The 20,322-nt window shown below is 37.7% G+C and overlaps 1 protein-coding gene across 15 annotated transcripts in view; it reads left to right on the top strand.

The window, feature by feature from the left end:
* Nucleotides 1–19,047, top strand: part of CEP44 (centrosomal protein 44) — a 37,623-nt gene extending 18,576 nt beyond the window's left edge. For 9 of the 15 annotated variants that reach the window (XM_027548959.1, XM_027548954.1, XM_027548955.1 and 6 more), the window contains 6 exons: nt 226–387; nt 1,069–1,275; nt 1,726–1,801; nt 4,339–4,463; nt 4,716–4,753; nt 18,606–19,047. In XM_027548959.1, coding sequence (XP_027404760.1) covers nt 226–387; nt 1,069–1,275; nt 1,726–1,801; nt 4,339–4,463; nt 4,716–4,753; nt 18,606–18,816 — 819 coding nt within the window. In that variant the 3' untranslated portion in view covers nt 18,817–19,047. Of the gene's footprint in view, nt 1–225; nt 388–1,068; nt 1,276–1,725; nt 1,802–4,338; nt 4,464–4,715; nt 4,754–5,535; nt 7,916–17,217; nt 17,311–18,605 lie in introns of those variants that run through there. The other 6 variants (XM_027548966.1, XM_027548964.1, XM_027548963.1 and 3 more) reach the window with 5 other exon arrangements.
* The last annotated feature ends 1,275 nt before the right edge of the window (nt 19,048–20,322 follow it).

Here is a 20,322-nt window from a genome sequence, read left to right on the forward strand (position 1 = left end):
TGTAAAGTATAAAAATGCTTTTTAAAAATCATGACCACACTTCATCATCACATATAAAATATTAATAAATTTGTAATATTTGGTGTATGCATATATGTTAATTTATACTTCTATAAATCTTAAATGGAAAATAGGATGTTTGTTTTGAAAAATTACTATGTGTGTGTTTAACATAATTGTGGAAGAGAGCATGAAAGCATCTCTGATGTGTTTTTCTCTATGCAGAAGAAAGCTGTGGTGATCCGACACCTGTACAATGAAGATGGTGCTAACATTCCTGAAGATACAGTTACAGATGTTAACGAAGCATTTGATGTTTGTGACATAAAGGCTGCTGAAATAACAATTCCTGAATTACAGGTTCCTGACATTAACTGTGAGCAAGAAGTAAGAATTTGGAGCTTCTTGAACAGATGGATGTCTTGCTTTGATGTATATAATTATTTAAGCGTCTAACCTTTGTAACATTTCTAGTCTTTTAAACTATTGATCATGGCATGTTACCATTAAGAATCACTAAGTCTTACTGAATATAATTAAAAAGATATTATTTGCTCCTCATGTTTAGGGTACTAGGAGAGATGATGCAAAGATGAATAAGACATAGGACTTCTTCAAGCTTTACAATCTAGTGAGAGACTCAGACTGCTTTGTAGGGAAGGTTCTTTTCCACCTCCTGCCTATATTGATGAATGGAAAAACGTGATGCACTACAGCCCTTTCATTTTCCTCTTGGGACCCTTGCTGTCCTCTGTGCCCTCTTTCCCTCTCTCTCCATGAGTATTATTTGTATTACTTTGTAGTCGCAGACCCCTGTTACAGTGTCTGGTCATTACTGCTTCTGTTAAACTTCTTTTTCTGTCTTTTATGCCTTGTGACTTACATCTTGGTATATAGTTGACATGTAAAAGCCACCAGATATCCATTAGGCTTATTTCCTGTTTACAGCAAAGGGAACAATCTCAGTGTACTTTCATTTGTTGGTCATTTCCTCTTAGTTTTCCTAATTATAAGAAGCTAGTTAGTTACAGTTTTATTTTCCTAACTGATACTGTTCTATCATTTTAGGATATAACAGTCAATCCTGAGGTTACTGCATTACAGTCTATGCTTGCTGAATGCCAAGAAAAGCTTAAGAAACTGACTTGCATAGAGAGTAGATTAGAATCTTTGGAAGAAAAAATGAAAGGGAAAGTGCTGGTGAATGAAAAAACCTGGGCTAATCTTCTGAGTCGTGTCACTCTACTTGAAACAGAAATGCTTTTATCTAAAAAGGTATTTTCTTTCCTTTGCTTTTACAGAGTATCTCAGATAATAAAGTACTTTTATTCATTATTATGTGTGTGTTCTTTGGGATGCTAAGTAAGAGACTATTTTGGGTCTTGGGAAGTGTTTAGTTGGAATGAAGTCCTAGTTGGACACAGCCCGTTTGGTGGTGCCTGTTGTGACTACCGCTTTTCCCTTCATCCAGTAAGATAATCTGATGAACTTGTATCAATTTCTGGTCCTAGTCTATCTTTCCTTCTTAAAAAGTAGATTCAAGGTTTCTATCTCCTTCCACATTTGAAAGATCAATTTTATATGTAGAGATATTTATGTTTTGCTTGTAAATAAAAGTATCTAAGCATTTTTATGTCATCTGTATATGTTATGCTTAGCAGTAAGAATATAAATTGAGAATATATCTTTTCATTTTATTCTAAATGCTAAATTGTGTTATTTTAGAATGATGAATATATACAGTTTAATGAGATGAGTGAAGACTATTCTTCCAGTAGCGACATGGACAGTCTCAATCCAGGTGAGCTCTTGGTGTATTGGAATTGGTGATATGATTAGGAGATTTTACAAAAATGTTTTTATAGTATTCGATTATTTTAATCCCTGGAACCTTATTTTTTTAGAAATTGCAAAACTCCTAAGAAGAAAGAAAATACTGAACTTATAGATAAGTTAAGAGTTGCTAGAAAAGCCAACTTACATATCGCAGTGGAATAAATTCCAATGTACAAAATTGCAAACTTGTAGAGGCATTTTATTCTTTTATTTGCAAAGTGCTTTAGAATAATAAATGGACCTCTGTAGTTTCTCATTTAAACTTAAGCAGTAACTTTCACCAGGAATGGCTTCCCTGGTGGCTCAGATGGTAAAGAATCAGCCTGCAATGCAGGAGACCTGGGTGTTTAATCCCGGGTTCAGAAGATCCCCTGGACAAGGGCATAGCAACCCACTGTAGTATTCTTGCCTGGAAAATCCCATGGACAGAGGAGCCTGGCAGCTACAGTCCATGGGATCACAAAGAGTTGGACACAGCTGAGTGCCTAACACATCATAACTTTCACATATGTGAATAATATATGTAAAACAAAACAAAAAAAAACACATTTTTCAGTAACCTGTAATGTGTTACAAACCTCTTATATTTCAACAGTTCACTGATGATGATAGAATGTGAAGGACCTAAAATTAGGGCAAATCTCCATGTCCCTTCTTTGGCTACTGGCATTTCCATTGTGACTGAACAGCAGGGATAAGGTTTCTAAGCTGCTTTTCAGTGATAGCTTTTTTTTTTTTTTTTTGATTCTTAAACTTTTTGAAAAGACAAAGGTCTAAATTTTGCTCATGTTATAATTAAATCATATTTGCAGAAGAGATATTTTTCCAACTGAGAATTCATAATGAAGCTGTAGTAATAAAAATTTAATTTTCAGGACAATACAAGTGCTTTATTATCCATATTTTACAGATGAGGAAGAGAGATTAAATATTTAACTGCCAAAAGCCACATAGCTACTGAATGATTGGATGTGTTTGAATGGAGGCAAATTAGCTCTGACATTTTCTTATCAGCACTGCATACTTAAGTGTACATGCCAGTTTCATTTCACAGAGAACAATTTCAATATTTAGGTTATTAGGTACAGTTATTAGAGATGCTGTTTCTGGCACTAAATTTATTGTAGACTACAAGTTTCAGATTTGGTAAAAGTTGACTTTTTTTCTCTTTATCATTCATTACTCAACAAATTTCTAAGCTCAGTTCCAAGACCCTTGAGAGCAAGAACTTTATCTTATGGTCTGTCCAGCATAATGTCTGTATTTTTGTCCCCAGTAAATATTTGTGGTAGAAATCAAGTTTTCATGCATTGCAAGAATACTGAATGCCTGCTATTTGCAAACATTGTCTTTGCCAAGTTCGATGTTGCCTGTTTGGGCTTAAACTTTTTAAATAACATATTGCAGCACATGCTATTAACCCCTTAGTTAAACACATAACCAAGTTTAAGACCTGCGCTAGGACTCAGAGTGATGAGCAGACAGACTACTGTCTGACATGGATTATAGATTAGGAATGAGGTGAATACTTGTCTCAAAAAATTTTTAGTCTGACCCTGATCAATTAAGAGTCAAATTTATGAAGTTTATGCATTATATCTTATCTATACATGCTGCCTGGAAGAAGAGGGTTTGACTTGTTTTGATGCTGAGAGCAGCAGTTCACCAATCTGGTCTTAGAATCATGTTGGGTTGGGGGTGGTTTCTGTGAAGTTCATGCTGATGAGTGAGTAGAGGAACGGAGCCAACAGGCAAGAGACTGTGGCTTGATGAGAGACTAAGGTTCTCATGTGGTAATACTCTGTTCCACAATACAAAGACTGTCTGTGTAGGCTTATGGTAAACTGTGTACAATAGTTTAAGTGGGTACCTGATTTTTTTTTTTTTTTTTGCCTTGTTTTTGCAAATGTACCATGACTAAAAATGCAGGGCTTATGGGGTTGATTGGACAGAAACTTGTCTTTTCTGTGATGTTCTGTAATTGATTCAGTTGTAGGAAAGACTTGCCATCATTTTGCTGAATGAATAATATCAGGATACTGGAAAAGGAAAGTTATTCAGTTATAGAGAGAAATAAATCTGTGAACCCTGAATTTTAAGCAGTTTTTCCCATACATATCAACTAAGGGTAGAATGTTTCTTGATTTTTAGGAAGTATATACAGTCAGTTTTAGTAATAATTGCCACTGTTTTAAGAAAAGAAAATTCATGGGTCAGTAGCCTATATTTAAAAATACATTAACCTGTATATTCAGTTGATTGCTATCATGATAAAGATAATTATAAAGATATTGCTTTCCTTGATTTTTATTGGCCAATTTTTAACATCTAGATCTTCATGTGCAGGTCATTATCCTAAAAGAATATTAAGGACTCATCTAGACCTATACCAGTAGCCATTTTATATTGAGATGTTTATTTTCCTTCCCTCTATACATAATATTTTAGATATTTGACTCTCCATGAAAGGAAAAGGTAATCTAAAAATTAATTTCTCCACAGATAGAAAAAGCAAAGAGGAAAGGCATGCAAATATTCCTTTGTCTTCTGGTTATAGTACAGTGTCATCAGATTCAACTCCCAGAACCTCAACTGTTAATTACTGTGGTTTGAAAGAGATCTCAGAGGTAAGAAGAATCTGGCAACCACTTACATGATTTCCTTTGTGATGTCAGAAAAAGTAAGCATTAGATTTAGTTGTAGATGCCATTGGCAAGAAAAATAGTGAAACTATAAATCTTAATCTCATAAAAATTCTTTGTGATAAATAAACAGTACTTAGTGCAGTGTTTTAGACTGTGTTTTATATGTTCACGGTCCATCTTGGATTATGATTTGCTTTGAGAAATCGCCTAAATTTGTTGCTTTTTAAATTAAAGGAAACAACAATGCAGAAAATGGAAAGGATGAAAAAAATGTAAGTAACCAAAAAAAGGGCAACAGAGATTCATTTCTCTATAGGGAATTGTGTTGGATTACAGTATATAAAGAATGTACATGTGTGTTTCAAACCTTGAAGGTCTCTCAATCAGGTGTGGAATTTCCTTCAAGACTCCAGTGAATAATAAATCCATCTACAGTTATGTGTTTGTGAGATGAGTCACTGTTTTTGTTTCCAACAAGCGATGTAAAACATTGTTAATGAAATTAATTGCAGATTAAAGAGTGCGATGATATTTTTGGTTAATATTAATAGTTAATCAAGAAATTATCAATTTTTGATAACTACTTTGTCAAACTATTAAGTTATGTATGTAGATGAATGGTTTGGGGACATAAAAGTATTGTTAAAGTGTTGCTAGTCTTTTTCAGAAAGTTATTGGTATGATAATACTGAATATGATACTTTCATCTAATACAAATATAAATTATGTGTATTTTTTAAAGAGAAGTTGAAATAAAATATGAAATTGTGTAAGATTATCATGCAGCCTACTACTTTAAAAAACTATAATTTTTTTTTTTTGAAATTTGAAATGTGCTGAAATAACTTATGCTCCACGATTTAAAGACTTAAAATTGACTCTAGTTGTTTTACTTTACCTCCTGGCCACAGTGTACTTATTAGCAGTACTTGTACCCATAAATAGGCACTGAAGTTTATATAAGGCTCAACACCATAATTTCAGCAACCTAAATCCTACACCTCGCTATGGATTAGTTATTTACTTAATATATTATTTATGTATTATATTTCAGGTTTGAAGAAACTGCAGAGTTACTGAAATGTCCAAATCACTAATTATAGAATTGTCTGCATGAACTTCTCTAGGACTTTGGCTACTGTACATGCTGTATATTTTAAAGAGTTCTCTATGCAATTTTAATACACTGGAATGTTCTTATTAGAATTTGAATTCCATTTGGTATATTTGCTTTTTGGTTCCATATTGAATAAATACTTAAATATTTTTGTGCTTTGATTATACTGCTTTACTGTTTTGCTATTCTTAGGACAGCTGAGGTGCCAGTACACTTCTTTTAGAGCGTGAAGTCATTCCAGCACTGTATTTTTGTGTCGACATTTGTTGACAGTGTGCTAAATAATATGTTTTTTAAAGTACAGGCTTGAGGACCATGGTTTACATCCTGTTGGAAACGCTCCACCTGGGACTTGCATGTTGTCCCCAGGAGGCTCTCGTACATACCATCTTGCCATCTGTACTAACGAATATGTTGTAATGAAAAGTTGAAAATACTCATTGAAATTTAAATAAAACAAAAATACAACTGTTTCATGCGCAGTCAAAAGGCAGCAACACATTTTCAATTAATGTTGAGGAAGTCATGGCATGATTCTCCTTTTGTGTTTGGAAGCAAGTTGGACAGTTGTGAAAATGTGTTGAGTGTTTTAGTACTCTATTCTGTAACACATTTTAAGACCAGCAGCTCAGACACAGATGGTGGCTGTCTGTATTACAAGATACCCAATGAGTATTTTTGTTTGTTTGTTTTTTTAAATGATGGGAAGTTATGTTCTTTTTGAGAGAGAAAATAATCTTAGATGAACTTAGAGAAAAGTGGAATTTATTTTAAATAACTAGATGAATTATTTTATTTACTCATATATTTATATAATGTAATTTGATATTTTCCACATGTGAAACATTAATAGTAAGTTAAAATTCTAAGTATAAGTAACCTAAAAAATACTTTTATTATTCTAATACAGGGACATGTGTAGTCATCATACTTTAAAATTATGAACTTTTGAAGTTAGCATACAACTTTGAGTTTAGTAGTTTCAGTAAATGTTTCTAGAATTAATGAATCCATTTAGCTTTATTTTTTTCAGTTGCAAAAAGTTATAAACCAAGAGATTATGAAAAACCACTTTATCAATGAAACTTCTAAAAATTTAGTATCTGTAGGTGTGGAATTGTAGCACCACCTTGTGGTTTATATGCTGGTACTTTACCTTTTATTAAGATACGTGGTTTCCCGTGAAACACAGGATCTTATTTTCCCTTTGAAAAACCAGATTCCAGTTTTTAAAAGAAAGGTTTTTGGAATCTTCTTTTCTGCACAAAGAGAAGTTATCTTCTTTTCTCATGCTCTCTTTTTCCCCTCTCTCTCCTTTATGTAGTATACACATATACCAATTGTTGTTGTTTAGGCTCTTAAGTTGTGTCCACTCTGCGACCTCATGGACTGTAGCTCGCCAAGCTCCTCTGTCCATGGAATTCCCAGGCAAGAATATCGTAGTGGGTTGCCATTTTCTTCTCCAGGGGATCTTCCTGACAGGGATAGAACACGCATCTCCTGCATTGGCAGGCATATTCTTTACCACTGAGCCACCAGGGAAGCCCTGAATACCAATTAAAAGATTTTAAACATTTTAAATTTCCTGATATACATTAAGTGTGCCAAATATAAATTTCTATTGAAAATATAATAAAAGATGTCATATTATCTAGTAGAATTTGGAATCCAAATTTTTTCATGCTTTTATCTAACACACTTACACAGGACTTAATGAAAACAACTCACAAGAACACCATGCGTTTACACTTACAAAGAATCTTACTACTTTGAGAATGTAATTTTTGGGGGAAAAGAAAGCAAATTTGACTTCATTGAAGTTATTTATTATTCTTCTAACTCTCCTGGAAATAGTAGAAAACTTTTTCCTCTTAGGTAATTTGGTGAGTAGCTTGAAACCATAAACCAGCCACTTGAAGTTCTTAAGAAAGTAAGGAGGGGCTCCTGGTGAGATTATTTGGAGCTACATAATTAAACCCGCAGTTAACTAGAATTTTCACGAACTCCATCCCCTTAATTCTCCCCTAAGTGGGATGAAAGGTATTTATTATACTGCCCACAAAGGCATCAGCAGCTGGTGTGGCCCTACCTATACTGTGCTCTGAATACATCTGGAAAGAGATCAGATAGAAACACTGAGAATTCATAAGGTGAAGTAAGAAGTAATGTCAACTCTATGAAAATTGTAGGCATAACTCAGGACTACTAAGTTGGAAAAAATGGCTCTACATTTGTTTGTTTGTTTCAGTCTAACACTTTGTAATGTCATGTTTTAACATGTAATACATTCCCTGAAAAATAAAACTTCAAGACTTTGGAGGCTGCATTTCATGCTACTCATTCCTACAGCTTTACATCGTTGACAGGCACTTGGGGAGGCATTAAAAAGTAAATGAACCTTGTCAATTTTACAAACTACAACACTTTCTGAGATCCAATAACATTATAGGTTTAATTTTTACTTTTTAACAATTCCCAAGTTCATCTAGTGAAAATGTCAGGTTTCTTACCCTACTCACTCCAAGAGTGATAAAAGACAGCAGTAGTGACACAGAGAACATGCAGATTTATTGGGGTGGGAGGGGATCTTTCAAAACCCATACTCATTTGATTATGGTTTTTATATCTAATACTTGTAGGAATGGGGACTGTATAGTATGTATGTCTTATTTGTCTCTGAAGTTCACAAATCACAAAAATTATTTGATTAAAAAAATTTTAATATGAAATATTCAACTCAACATTTTAAGATTAAGAATAGAGCACTTGGATTTCCCTGATGGCTCAGTGGTAAAGAATCCACCTGCCATTGCAGGAGACATGGCTTCCATCCCTGCTGGGAAGATCCCACATGCTGCGGAGCAACTAAAGCCTATACACCACAGCTGCTGAGCCTATGCTCTAGAGCCTGGCAGCCACAACTACTGAAATCACATGCCTCAACTACTGAAGTCTGAGCCCCTAGAGCCTGTCCTCTGCAATAAGCCACTGCAATGAGAAGCTGTCACACCACAGCTAGAGAGTAGCCTCTGCTTACCTCAACTAGAGAAGAGCCCATGGCAGCAACAAAGACCCAGTATAGCCAAAAAAAAAAAAAGCATTTATTCAATAAGTATCCCAAATGTATAAATTATTTGAATTATATATTATGGATGGGTATTAAGATAAAGGAGGGCGTCATAATTACTGATTTCTGAATCTGACATCTTAATTTCAATTTAACATCAGTCATTTAAATGTTATATCATCTTGCTGTATCTGGTAATGTATTTAAATGTGGAAAATAATATGTAGCATGAATTTATAAGTTGATAATTTTTAACATAGTTTCCCATACTTAAAGCACTAATATTTCTGAGCCTTAATGCAGTAAGTTTCTCCCAGTAAAAAAGGTGAGCAATTTTTAGAAACTACCATATTTTTAAAAGCTTGCACAAAACTAGGTAGGTCTAATATAAAGCACTAAAAGCCAGAGAATTTTTACTAAGAAAAAAAGTGAGATTTCTGTTTGCAGCAATATGACAAGATATTGAAAGAATTTTTTTAAACTCCTGCAAGAAACCATCAGACATTCTGGAGGAAATGCGCTAAATATTTATCACAAGAAATAGAAAGAAATTCTTAAGGCCCTAAAGAAGAGGAAGCAAAAATTCAGAGGGCTTGCAGCTGACTTGGGGTAGTTTGTTGACAGTAGGAACCTAAGGCCTTGAGGGTTTTTCCTTCTTGTTTTCTCATCAGCCTGATTGTGGAATAATTTACATATAATAAAACTTACTTGGTGGTCCAAAGGTTGAGAATCCGCCTGCCAATGCAGGGGACAAGGGTTCCATTCCTGGTCCGGAAGTTCAGGGCAGCAAAGTCAGAGTACCACAACTACTGAAGCTCAAGCCCTGGAGTCCATGCTCTGCAATAAAGAAGCTGCCGCTGCAATGAGAAGCCATCACAATGAAAAGCCCATGCATTGAAACTAGAGAAAGCCCGTGCTCAGCAAAGAAGACCCAGCACAGCCAAAAATAAATAAAATTTTTTTTTAATTACATACAAATGTTTTAAATTAATTCACCAGTTAACAGAATTCAGTGAGTTTTTATGTTCATGCAATTACCTCCCTAATCAAGATCTAGAACATGCTGCTCTGTACCCAGTCCTCCACCTCCACCCTTGTCTTAACAACCGCTGGTTTGCATTCAGTCATTTTAATGTTGCCATTTCTAAAATTTCACATAAATGTAATCATACAGTATTTTCCTTTTGAGGTTCATTCATGTACTCTTGCCTGGAAAATCCCATGGATGGAGGAGCCTGGTAGGCAGCAGTCCATGGGGTCGCTAAGAGTCGGATACGACTGAGCGAATTCACTTTCACTTTTCACTTTCATGCATTGGAGAAGGAAATGGCAGCCCACTCCAGTGTTCTTGCCTGGAGAATCCCAGGGACCGGGGAGCCTGGTGGGCTGCCGTCTATGGGGTCACACAGAGTCGGACACGACTGAAGTGACTTAGCAGCAGCAGCAGCATGTTGTATTAGTTCTTTCCCTCATATCACTGAGCCATATTTCATTGTGTGGAAATACCACAGTTTCTAGATGACTTATCAGTTGATGGACATTGGGTTATTTCTGGTTTGGGAATGTTATGAAGAAAGCTGCTGTGGACATTAGGATGCAAGTCTATTTAAAAATACACTTTTGCTTCTCTTGGGTAAATACCTAGCAATGGAATGGCTGGGTCATGTGATAAGTTATGTTTAACTTTTATGAGAAACTGCCACACTGTTTTCCAAAGTGGCTGTGCCCTGTTACTTTTCCCACCAGCAGTCTGAGAGTTCTACTTGCTCTACATCCTCACCAACACTTGGTTTTGTCAGTTCTTTGGTGGGTGTGTGACCCTGGCTGGTCACTTAACAAGCGCAACCCCACTTGGCCTGCAGCATTCTCTTCCCACAGGTGGTGAGCACACCTAACTGAGAAACTGTTAAGCGACCTCACCTGTCCTAAGATTAGGCATCTCCATCACCCTAAGGTAGGACGCTCCTCCTCACCAGTGATTAGTAAACAGGAGGTGACAATGTGGTACCTCATGGTGTTTTTTTTTTTTTTTAAACAGTTTAGGCTTTTCTCTAGTTGTGGTGAGTGAAAGCTACTCTCTAGTTGCAGTGTGCAGGCTTCTCACTGTGGTGATTTGTCTTGTTGCAGAGCATGGGTTATGGGGCAAGTGAGCTTAGTAGCTGCGGCTCCCAGGCTCTAGCTGCTGCTAAGTCACTTCAGTCGTGTCCAACTCTGTGCGACCCCATAGATGGCAGCCCACCAGGCTCCCCCATGCCTGGGATTGTCCAGGCAAGAACACTGGAGTGGGTTGCCATTTCCCTCTCCAATGCATGAAAGTGAAAGTGAAGTCGCTCAGTCGTGTCCGACTCTTAGCGACCCCATGGACTGCAGCCCACCAGGCTCCCTTGTCCATGGGATTTTCCAGGCAAGAGTACTGGAGTGGGGTGCCATCGCCTTCTCTGCCCTGGCTCTAGAGCACAGGCTTAATAGCTGTGGCGCACGGGCTTGGTTGCTCCGTGGCACGTGGGATCTTCCCATATTAGGGACTGAACATGTCTCTTGAATTGGCAGGCAGATTCTCCAGCACTGAGCCACCAGGGAAGTCCCTCTCATTGTGGTTTTAGTGTGCATTCCTCTAAGATGTTGAGTATCATGTCTTTATTTGCTATCTGTGTATATTCTTTGGTGAAAGTTTCTTCAATTTGTCCCTATTTTTTTCTATATTGGGTGGTTTGTCTTCCTACTGAGTTGTGGGAGTCCCTTGTTGAATACCTGTTTTGCAAAGATTTTTCTCCTACTCTCTGACTTCTCAAATTCATTTCCCTTAACTAGGTACTTTAAAGAGCAGAAGTTTTAAATTTTAATGACATTCAGTTGATCAATGTATTAGTTGTTGTAACAGGAGTGTTGAAATCTCCAATTATAACTGTAGTTGAAGGCTGCAGAAGATTCTCATTTCTTTCATTTCTGTCCTGTATTTTGAATCTGTTGTTACATAGATTCATAAACGCTTAGGGCTGTTATTTCTTCATGATAAATTTATTCCTTTATCACTATGAAATGGCCCTCTTTATCTTGAGTAATATTCTCTCATCTGGAAATCTACTTTGTCTAATTTAATATATCCACTCCAACTTTCTTTTAGAAAGTATTATTATGGTATTACTCCCCATATTTTTACTTTTAATGTATCTGCATCTCTATTTGAAGTGGTATTCCTGAAGAGAATATGTACGCTGTCCTTGCTCTTGCATGCAATCTGTAAATCTCTGGAGTGTTTAGATGGTTTACATTTAACTTGATTATGGACATGGTTAGGTTTAAATATACCACCTTATTTGTTTTCTTATTTCCCATTTGTTCTTAGTTCTTTTCTTAACCTCTTTTTATGCATTATTTTGCATTAGTTGAGTATTTTTTAATATTTCTATTTTATCTCTTGACTTATTAATTATATTTTATATTTATAATGTGTGTAGTTGCTACAGGTTTGCAGGATACATCTTTAACTTACCACAGGCTAACTTCAAGTAATATTATACCACGCCAAGTATAGTATATGAACATTATAACTACATGTACATTCACCCCTCAAGCCTTTTTTGTTATGCATTTTACTTCTACATGTTTTAATTCCACAAAACATTGTCATTATTTTGGCTTTAAACATTTATTTATTTTTTAAAGAGGTTTCCTAAAAGGTATTTGAAATTATTATAAAACTGTTGTAATTATAACAGTAACTATGATTGCTAAGTAGTTATGGTATTGCAGGGCAGAAAAATAGGCTATTGCAATGAGCAGAGTACAGAGCTTCCTACCAGACTCTACACAGAATAAAGATTATGACAAACTGCATTACTGACTAGTGGGAAAAGGATGGACTATTCAGTGAATATGGGCTTCCCTGGTGGCTCAGTGGTAAAGAATCTGCCTGCCAATGCAGGAAATGGGTTTGATCCCTTGGTTGGAAAGATCCTCTGGAGAAGGAAATGGCAACCCATTCCAGTATTCTTGCCTGGAGAATCCTATGGACAGAGGAGCCTGGGGAGGGCTACAGTCCATGAGGTCTCAGAGTCATACACGACTGAGCATGTGTTAGACTACATTCAGTGAATAGTTTTAGGAAGGCCAGTCTGTCAAGGGGTGCGGGAGATTAAATTAGAGCCTCATTTTATACCATTCAGTCATTTAAAGGTAGATGAAAGACATAAATATGGAAATAGAAATTAAAGTGAGGTCTATGAACAGCAGCACCAGCATCACGTGCGAACTAAATCTGCATTTAAAAATATGCATATGAACGTTAGGGAAGCACTGGAAAAAATGATCTTTGTGGAAATAGTTCTTAACTCAAATTGCACAGGTCATAAAAGAAAATATAAACTTGACATACGGGAGTTGAATTACTGACTAGAAAGATGGTGGCTTCCTGGAGGGTTGGTTGTTCATGCAGAAGGTAGCTCTCCCTGCAGATGTGTTGGCTGGAAGGTACTTGCTGAGCACCCCCAGCGTCCTACACCTCCTGCACAAATGGCTTGGCTTAAACTAGCCAAAACAGGAAACAATGTGATGGGTAAAGGGAACCATAGACATGGCAGAGCCCAGAAATCTCACCGAGAAGGAGGAAACAGCTCTGCAGGCATTCCAATCTGGAAGGGAATGAGAATCAGGCACTGGGGCTCGGGCCAGTGTGGGCAGCCATGGTGTGTGTGCAGGAGAGGTGGTTAGGGCTCATGACTGCCCTGCTATCCCATCTCCCCACCCCCTGCCATCCCACAGGATGTCTGCCCACAAAGCCCAGGTATGAATGCTGAGGGGCAACTGTCTAGACCTGTCTGTGGAAATGCTGTCAATGTTAAAGGGCTTTAACAGTTCCGAAACCAGCACCCTTTGTGCCTCTCAAGATGATATAGATGTTCATATGGACGAAACACAGGATGAGTTCAAAGAGGCATGAGTTAGTGCTGGTGGCTCTGGCTTGACTGTCAAGCCCAGTCTCCCATCTCCAGAAGGCTTGTTCAGCTGCTTTGTACCAACTGGAGATGCACCTGCAACCTGGAGCGCCCCTTCCACCTCAATGGCAAGAGACCAAACTGCGGGTCATGGAGAATGGCCAGATCATTGCACATCTGTATTTTCTACTTTCTCCTTTTCCACCTCACCCACTCTCTGAGCCCTGATCTTCCCCAACAGAGTGTGAGAAGACAGTGGTTCCAGCACTCACATTTCTTCTTTGATATCACATAATATGTCCACAGTGGAGCCAATTGAGATTGCAGAGGTGAGCTGGCCACACAGATGCCATGGGTGCAAGGTCACTCTGGAGCAGCACTGGCTGAAGCCCTCAGTTTGCACACACCTGGAAGCCAAACGAGGAGTGACCATGCTGGAGGAGGGCCATCCTCTGAGACCAAGGCCACTATGCAGGCATATTTCCCCATCCTTTCCTTCCTGATAGCCGTGGTGGAGGAAGCCACCACCAGGGTTCTTGGGGCAAATAGCTCAACCTCTGAGCTTGGTTTCTTCTCCTGTGAAGGGAAGTTTGCGCTAGGGTACTGGTTCTCAAACTGGGCACTGTGGAACCCATGGAGGTTCCAGAAGTTCCTGGAGGACTTTGGTAGGAAGCACAGAAACCCTGAGAGGAGCACCAGGAACTCTGAGCACTCGTCCCCCATGACTCCCAGCCGATACCTCCCTCTCCATTTGTAAATTTTATTCTTATATGACTTATTCCCATGTGATTTTTACCACTGAAATAAAAATTTGAGAATCCCTTAAAAATATTTCAGTCTATCAGAAGATGTGAGATGACAAAGCAGAATTTTTTTCAGTAGGAATAACCAACAAGTTGGTATTCAGCATGTAAAAAGAACATCCCTAAATAAATATTCCAATAGAATACAAAAGATGAGTTACTGAGAAAAGACATCCTGGATGAGCAATATACAATAAAAACAGTCAATGTGCAAAATTTTAAGTCATTACTAAGTTTTATTAGGGTTGTGGTCAACAAAGTCTTAAATAACTCTGAAGTGTAGTCAGTACAATGACTTTGCAGATGGTTTGGCAAAAAACTTGGAAGATGTGCATGTCCTATGAAGTAGCAATGCCGCACCACAGCATATACCTTAGATAAATTCCCTCATAAGTATTGACAGAATTTATAAGGATATTCATAGTATTTATAGTAGCATTTCATCAAATTGCCAACAAAAATAGTAACCACTGGTGACAACTGAGGCTGAAGAGGTAGAATCTTGTATATTATCCTAAGGAGCTTTACCTTGTGAAACAATGGGAAGCCACGAGGTCTAGAATATTGTTTTAGGAAGATGTCCCTGGTGGTGTTGGAGGAGGAACAAGAAGAAGACAAAGCTGGAGGCTGGGGGACTAGTTAGAGAATGCTTACAGGATCCAGGAGAGAAAGAGGCTGAAGGTAAAGAAGGAGCATTGGAGATGAAGAGGGGACAGAAAAGAGAAATACTGACTGGATAAGGAAGGAAGGGTGTTTCTGCCTTGGATGGGTGATAATCACCCGAGAGCATTGACAGCAGTCCCATGGAGTCACTTTAAAGAGCCCTATCTCCAATGAGTCCAACAGGATAAATAACATCCAACAGATCATTTCAGATAAATATTTTGATTTGTTGGCTGTGCTCTTTTATACTGGTTGATATCAATTTAGTATAATGTCTACCTCAAACAATGATTTAGTTGCTTCATAGTAGCAATCAGTTTTCTGGCAGTAGTTTTACAAAGTTCTCCTAAAAGACTCAACTACAGCCCTTTTTCTTAGGACTACTTAAGGATGGTCTCTGCTATGTCCTGGGACTGGCCCTGTTTCCTCTGTTCTCCCAGTGCTATCAAAAGGCAACTTTTGTGCATGGATTTGTCAACTGGGGCCTATCTTCAAGTCAAAAACAGATGACGTTCATTTTGGTTTTGGAATTAAAGACCATAGAATTGGTTGGGGGGTTTGTTGTTGTTGTTTGTTTGTCTTTTCATTTTGTTTGTTTTCCCTGAAAAGTGAAGAAGTATAATTATTAATGTGCAATAATCTACTAAATGGTGATGGGGATTGTAGACACATTGGCTGTCTGCTCTCACGCTTAACTTTCTTTGGGGGATTTACCCAAATTTCCTAGTGGGTAACAATGCTTTCCCTTTCTGAGCTATGTGTTGTTGTGTTGTTTACTTGCTAAGTCATGTTTGACTCTTGCGACCCAATGGACTGTAACTTGCCAGGCTTCTCTATACATGGGATTTTCCAGGCAAGAATACTGGAGTGGGTTGCCATTGCCTTCTCCAGGGGATCTTCCTGACCTGCATCTCTTGTGTCTCCTGCATTAGCAGGGGATTCTTTACCACAGAACCACCAGGGAAGCCCTAAGACAACTATAAGCCTCAAGCAAAATGACTTCAGGTATAAGCCCACTTGCCTTATAACTCATTCTACTGATTCCCAGACACTGATTGACAGATGAGCAGGCCACCCAACTGTAGGCAAAGAGCTTGGTCTTCTGGGGAAGACGAGTTTCCTTCCCTTGCCTCCATAGCTATCAGAAAAGACCCTTAGCTCTGTACAGTGTGATGTGAGGGTGTGGCTCTGGAGTTGATATACTTGCTTGCACCTGAGTGAAAAGCTGCCATGTGGAACCCACAGAGGAAGGTACGGGGTCACAGCATTTAAGATGCTGAAGGAAGCTTCTTGCAAAGCCAAGTCTCCTTGTGGACTTTCACTGCCATGAAACAGTACACTGCTATTATTAGAGACCTTATGGGTGTAATGACGTACCCAGAAAATTATGTGTAACTTTTGGGAAAAATCAACCTTATTTCTTTAATTATTTTCTCATGACAAGAACTATTTGATATATATGATTTCTTAACCCTAATACTTTGACACATGTAAAAGATATAAGTATACAACTCAAGCAAATTAGCTTCAACATAGAAGGTATCAATTGTTCTTAACTTTTCAGGTCCAAACTATCATTTAACAACAATAACAACAGTGAGCCTTTAACGTTTAAGATTAGGATGTAAAGAATTATTACAACTATGTTGTTGTTTAGTCACTAAGTCATGTCTCTTTGCAGCCCCATGGACTGTAACCTGCCTGGCTCCTCTGTCCATGGGATTTCCTAGGAAAGAATACTGGAGTGGGTTGCCATTTTCTTCTCCAGGGGATCTTCCCAATCCAGGGCTTGAACCTGCGTCTCCTCGATTTCAGGCAGATTCTTTACCACTGAGTCACTGGGGAAACCCTGTGACAACTATACTTTCCCATTTTATCAGGAAAGTGAATCAGGAGGAGTAGGAAAATACACAGGAAAGCACTTTGCTCAAACACACAAAAAAATTACATTTTAAAAAGAGCTGGTCATAAGAATGTTCAGATAAGTTGCCACCTCTTCCCCTCTTAGTCCAGTTTTATTTGATTTTAAGTTGTAAAAGCTAAAGTTAAAGGAGACATGTGTTTTTAAATTGTTTTCAGTGTATCTTCAAAGTTATAAAGTAGTCAGTGTTAAAATATATCTGGTAGTTTAACAATAACATTTTGCTTCCAGGATAATGTTCTCACACTTTATAGCTTTAAGAATGTACTGTACTCATGGGAAAATGAAGCCTGTTATGAGAAACTGAAGGGAAAAGTTCAAAAGGTAGTCCATGACTTTTTGCCTTTTTTTTTTTTTTTTTTTAAGTTTAGAGAAAGGATAAGACTGTTTGGATTATGTTGTTCTCTGACTTAGTAAAAAAAATGCTAATGAATATATGTTAACCTTCAGGTTATCAACATTCTTGCTCAAGATAGATTTATAGTAAAAATAGACTACTGAACTGTCTTGTTAAATTTTAAAAGATGAGTTTGGATGAGTTACAAATAACATCCTCTACCCTGAGGTCAAAAAGAATACGCAAACTCAAATTTTTTAGATAAGAAAACTTATTATAGTTTCAACTTTCATGCTTCTTATTAAAATGATTAAGAAATACAGTCTTTTATGGTTTTATTTTACTACATAGCACTCTCTGTTTTTAACATTTTCAAAGTACCACATGTTCATTTTATTCTCATTTTGAAAATTTTTTAAAGTACAAAGAGCACCTTAAACTTTGTTAATATTTTGGTGTTATCTTTTTTATTTTTCTATGTGCACATTCATGTGAATTGTGTGGGTTATTAAAATGGAGATTATATTTTAGATATAATTTTAATTTTTTCATGGGACTAGTGATCATTTTCCATGTCATTATGTTTCTAAATATAAAATATGGATTTTTCACACTATTCTGTCCTAGAAGTTTAACAGTCATTTGACCTTCTTCAATGTGCTGGGCATAATACCATGATCTTTTAAATAATTTCTCTATTGTGCATTTTACTGGTTTATAAAGTTCCTAAATAGAAAAAGTGCCCATGATAAGCCTTCCTACATGTAAATCTTTGATGGTACATATTTCCTTGGGATAAGTTTTTAAGATATGCAATGATTAAGGTAATTGGTATCTATTTCTGACTTTATGTCCACAAAAGTTATATCTTCTACAAGACTTTTGAAGTATACACTTGCCATAATTGAATATATTCACTTTGTAGATCTCTACTAATTAGTATCAATACCTATATTATTACATTATGATGTCATCATTGTATTTACTATATATATTTTTATTAGATTAAGATGATTGCTGAGGCTTCTTATCCCTACAGCTCTTCACCTGAGCCCCACTCCCCAGAGGAAAAAATCTTGACCATTTTAAGTCTTTCTCTAGTGTTTTAACTGTATTTGTAAATAATCTGGTTAGTTTTTGCTCATTTGGTCTACTTCTGACCTTATCTCTAGACCACCTATTATGGAATAGGAAGAACTAGCACTCTAAGTGCTATGTACCCATCCTGCTAATCTGTTTATACACTATTTTAATCTCTTGTGTTGTGTTTTCTGTTTCCTAGAACCTTCCCACATGGAGTGTCCCATCCTCTTGTTCCCACCCCAGCCGGCTGCGTTCTAGGCCTCCTCCAGCCAGCTCGTCCTGGACTCTCCCTGGTCCCTCTCCCAGGTTGCCTCTTCATTTCTGGGACCCCATGTCTCCCTTCCCTTGCTGCACTTGGATGTTTTAGGGGAGCTCCTCCACTAAACCTGGAGCCCCTTCTTCAGCAGTAAGTCTCTCAGTAGGTGGACCTTCACCCTCCGCTTTTCCTTTCTGCAGCATCGCTCTTGTCCATCTGATTTCCATTTTCCACCAGCTCATGAAAACCCCAGCTGATGGCCCCTCACCCATATTCCTCATGTGCGTTTATAACTTACCTATACCTTTGTCGTGGTAAACGGGGTGGAGGGCCCCATGGGCAGGGAAATACATGCTTGCTTCGAATAGAAAACGTGCTTCATTCACTCAAATATTTTCATTGACTTTACAATACAAAAATACAAAATTAGGGCAAGATTGCTAGAAAAATATTCAGATATGACAAACACCCGTCCTTACTTTCCTCCCATCCTCAACTAAGTCCACACAAATGTAAAGGACTGTGTAACCAGAATAGTGAAAGGGACAAACGGGCTGAAGAGGTAGGAATTAAAATGTAGTTCAACAATGAAAACTAGGAAAAAGCTGGGCAGGGCAAATAAGATAGTTTTCTAGGGTTGGTAAGGATTCCCAGGTGGTTCAGTGGTAAAGAACCTGCCTGCCAATGCAGGAGACAGAGGTTCAACCCGCAGGTTGAGAAGATCCCCTGGAGGAGGAAATGGCAACCCACTCCAGTATTCTTGCCTGGGAAATCCCATGGACAGAGGACCCTGGTGGCTACAGTCCATGGGGTTACAAAGAGTCGGATAAGACTGAGCCACTGAGCACACACACAGGGTTGGTAGCGTTCACAGGAGCTAGGGCAACAAGGAGAAAGCAGATTGAGTCCTTGTATCTAAGATTGCTCCTCCTGGAGTGGTAATATATTCTAAGCTATACCATGGCATTCATTTCAGTGGAGTAGGAGAAAGCAGTGGCAAAGGAAAAAAGGGGAATATAATGGGGATACCATTTGCTTAGCCTGAGAGCCTGCAGCATTGGCAGTGCTAGATCCATTCTATTAATTGCATCACTCACATCTTGTAAACACATTTCCTTAGACCACATGTAAGAGGCCTTGGCTCCATTCAGCCCGTTTATTGACTCCTCAAATACCTAACATATAATTTTTTTTCATATCATTCTCATCAAATAAAATTCACTTTCATTTTTATGACCATATTTAAAACAGAGAATATCTCCCCAAGTGGTCTTGGGTCTCAAAGTGGCAGAGATTTTATGTGCTTCATGTTTGAACTGCCAAAGATCTCCGGCAATGTGTGCATTAACCACAACCACTTAGAGTTCTGGTTCGTATGTTTGCTCAAAGCATAGGGCTACCACCAGAAAGGGTCTCAGCCTAAAAAGAAAATTACTCTAGTTACGCAGATCCATAAATTCCGGCTCAAGCAATGTATTTTGGGGGTAATAAACACAATTTTGTTCTTAATTGGGGAGAAATAATACTTAGGCTTGAACCTGTCGCCTTCCTGGAATTGAAGTCTATCCCACATGGAGACATTCCTCTGTAACGAACACTTTTGCTAGTAAAACCAGTCCACCAGGATATCCAGCCAACACTTCTTGCAGAGGGCAGAATT

This window comes from Bos indicus x Bos taurus, chromosome 8 (assembly GCF_003369695.1).
Source record: "Bos indicus x Bos taurus breed Angus x Brahman F1 hybrid chromosome 8, Bos_hybrid_MaternalHap_v2.0, whole genome shotgun sequence".
Lineage (NCBI taxonomy): Eukaryota > Metazoa > Chordata > Mammalia > Artiodactyla > Bovidae > Bos > Bos indicus x Bos taurus.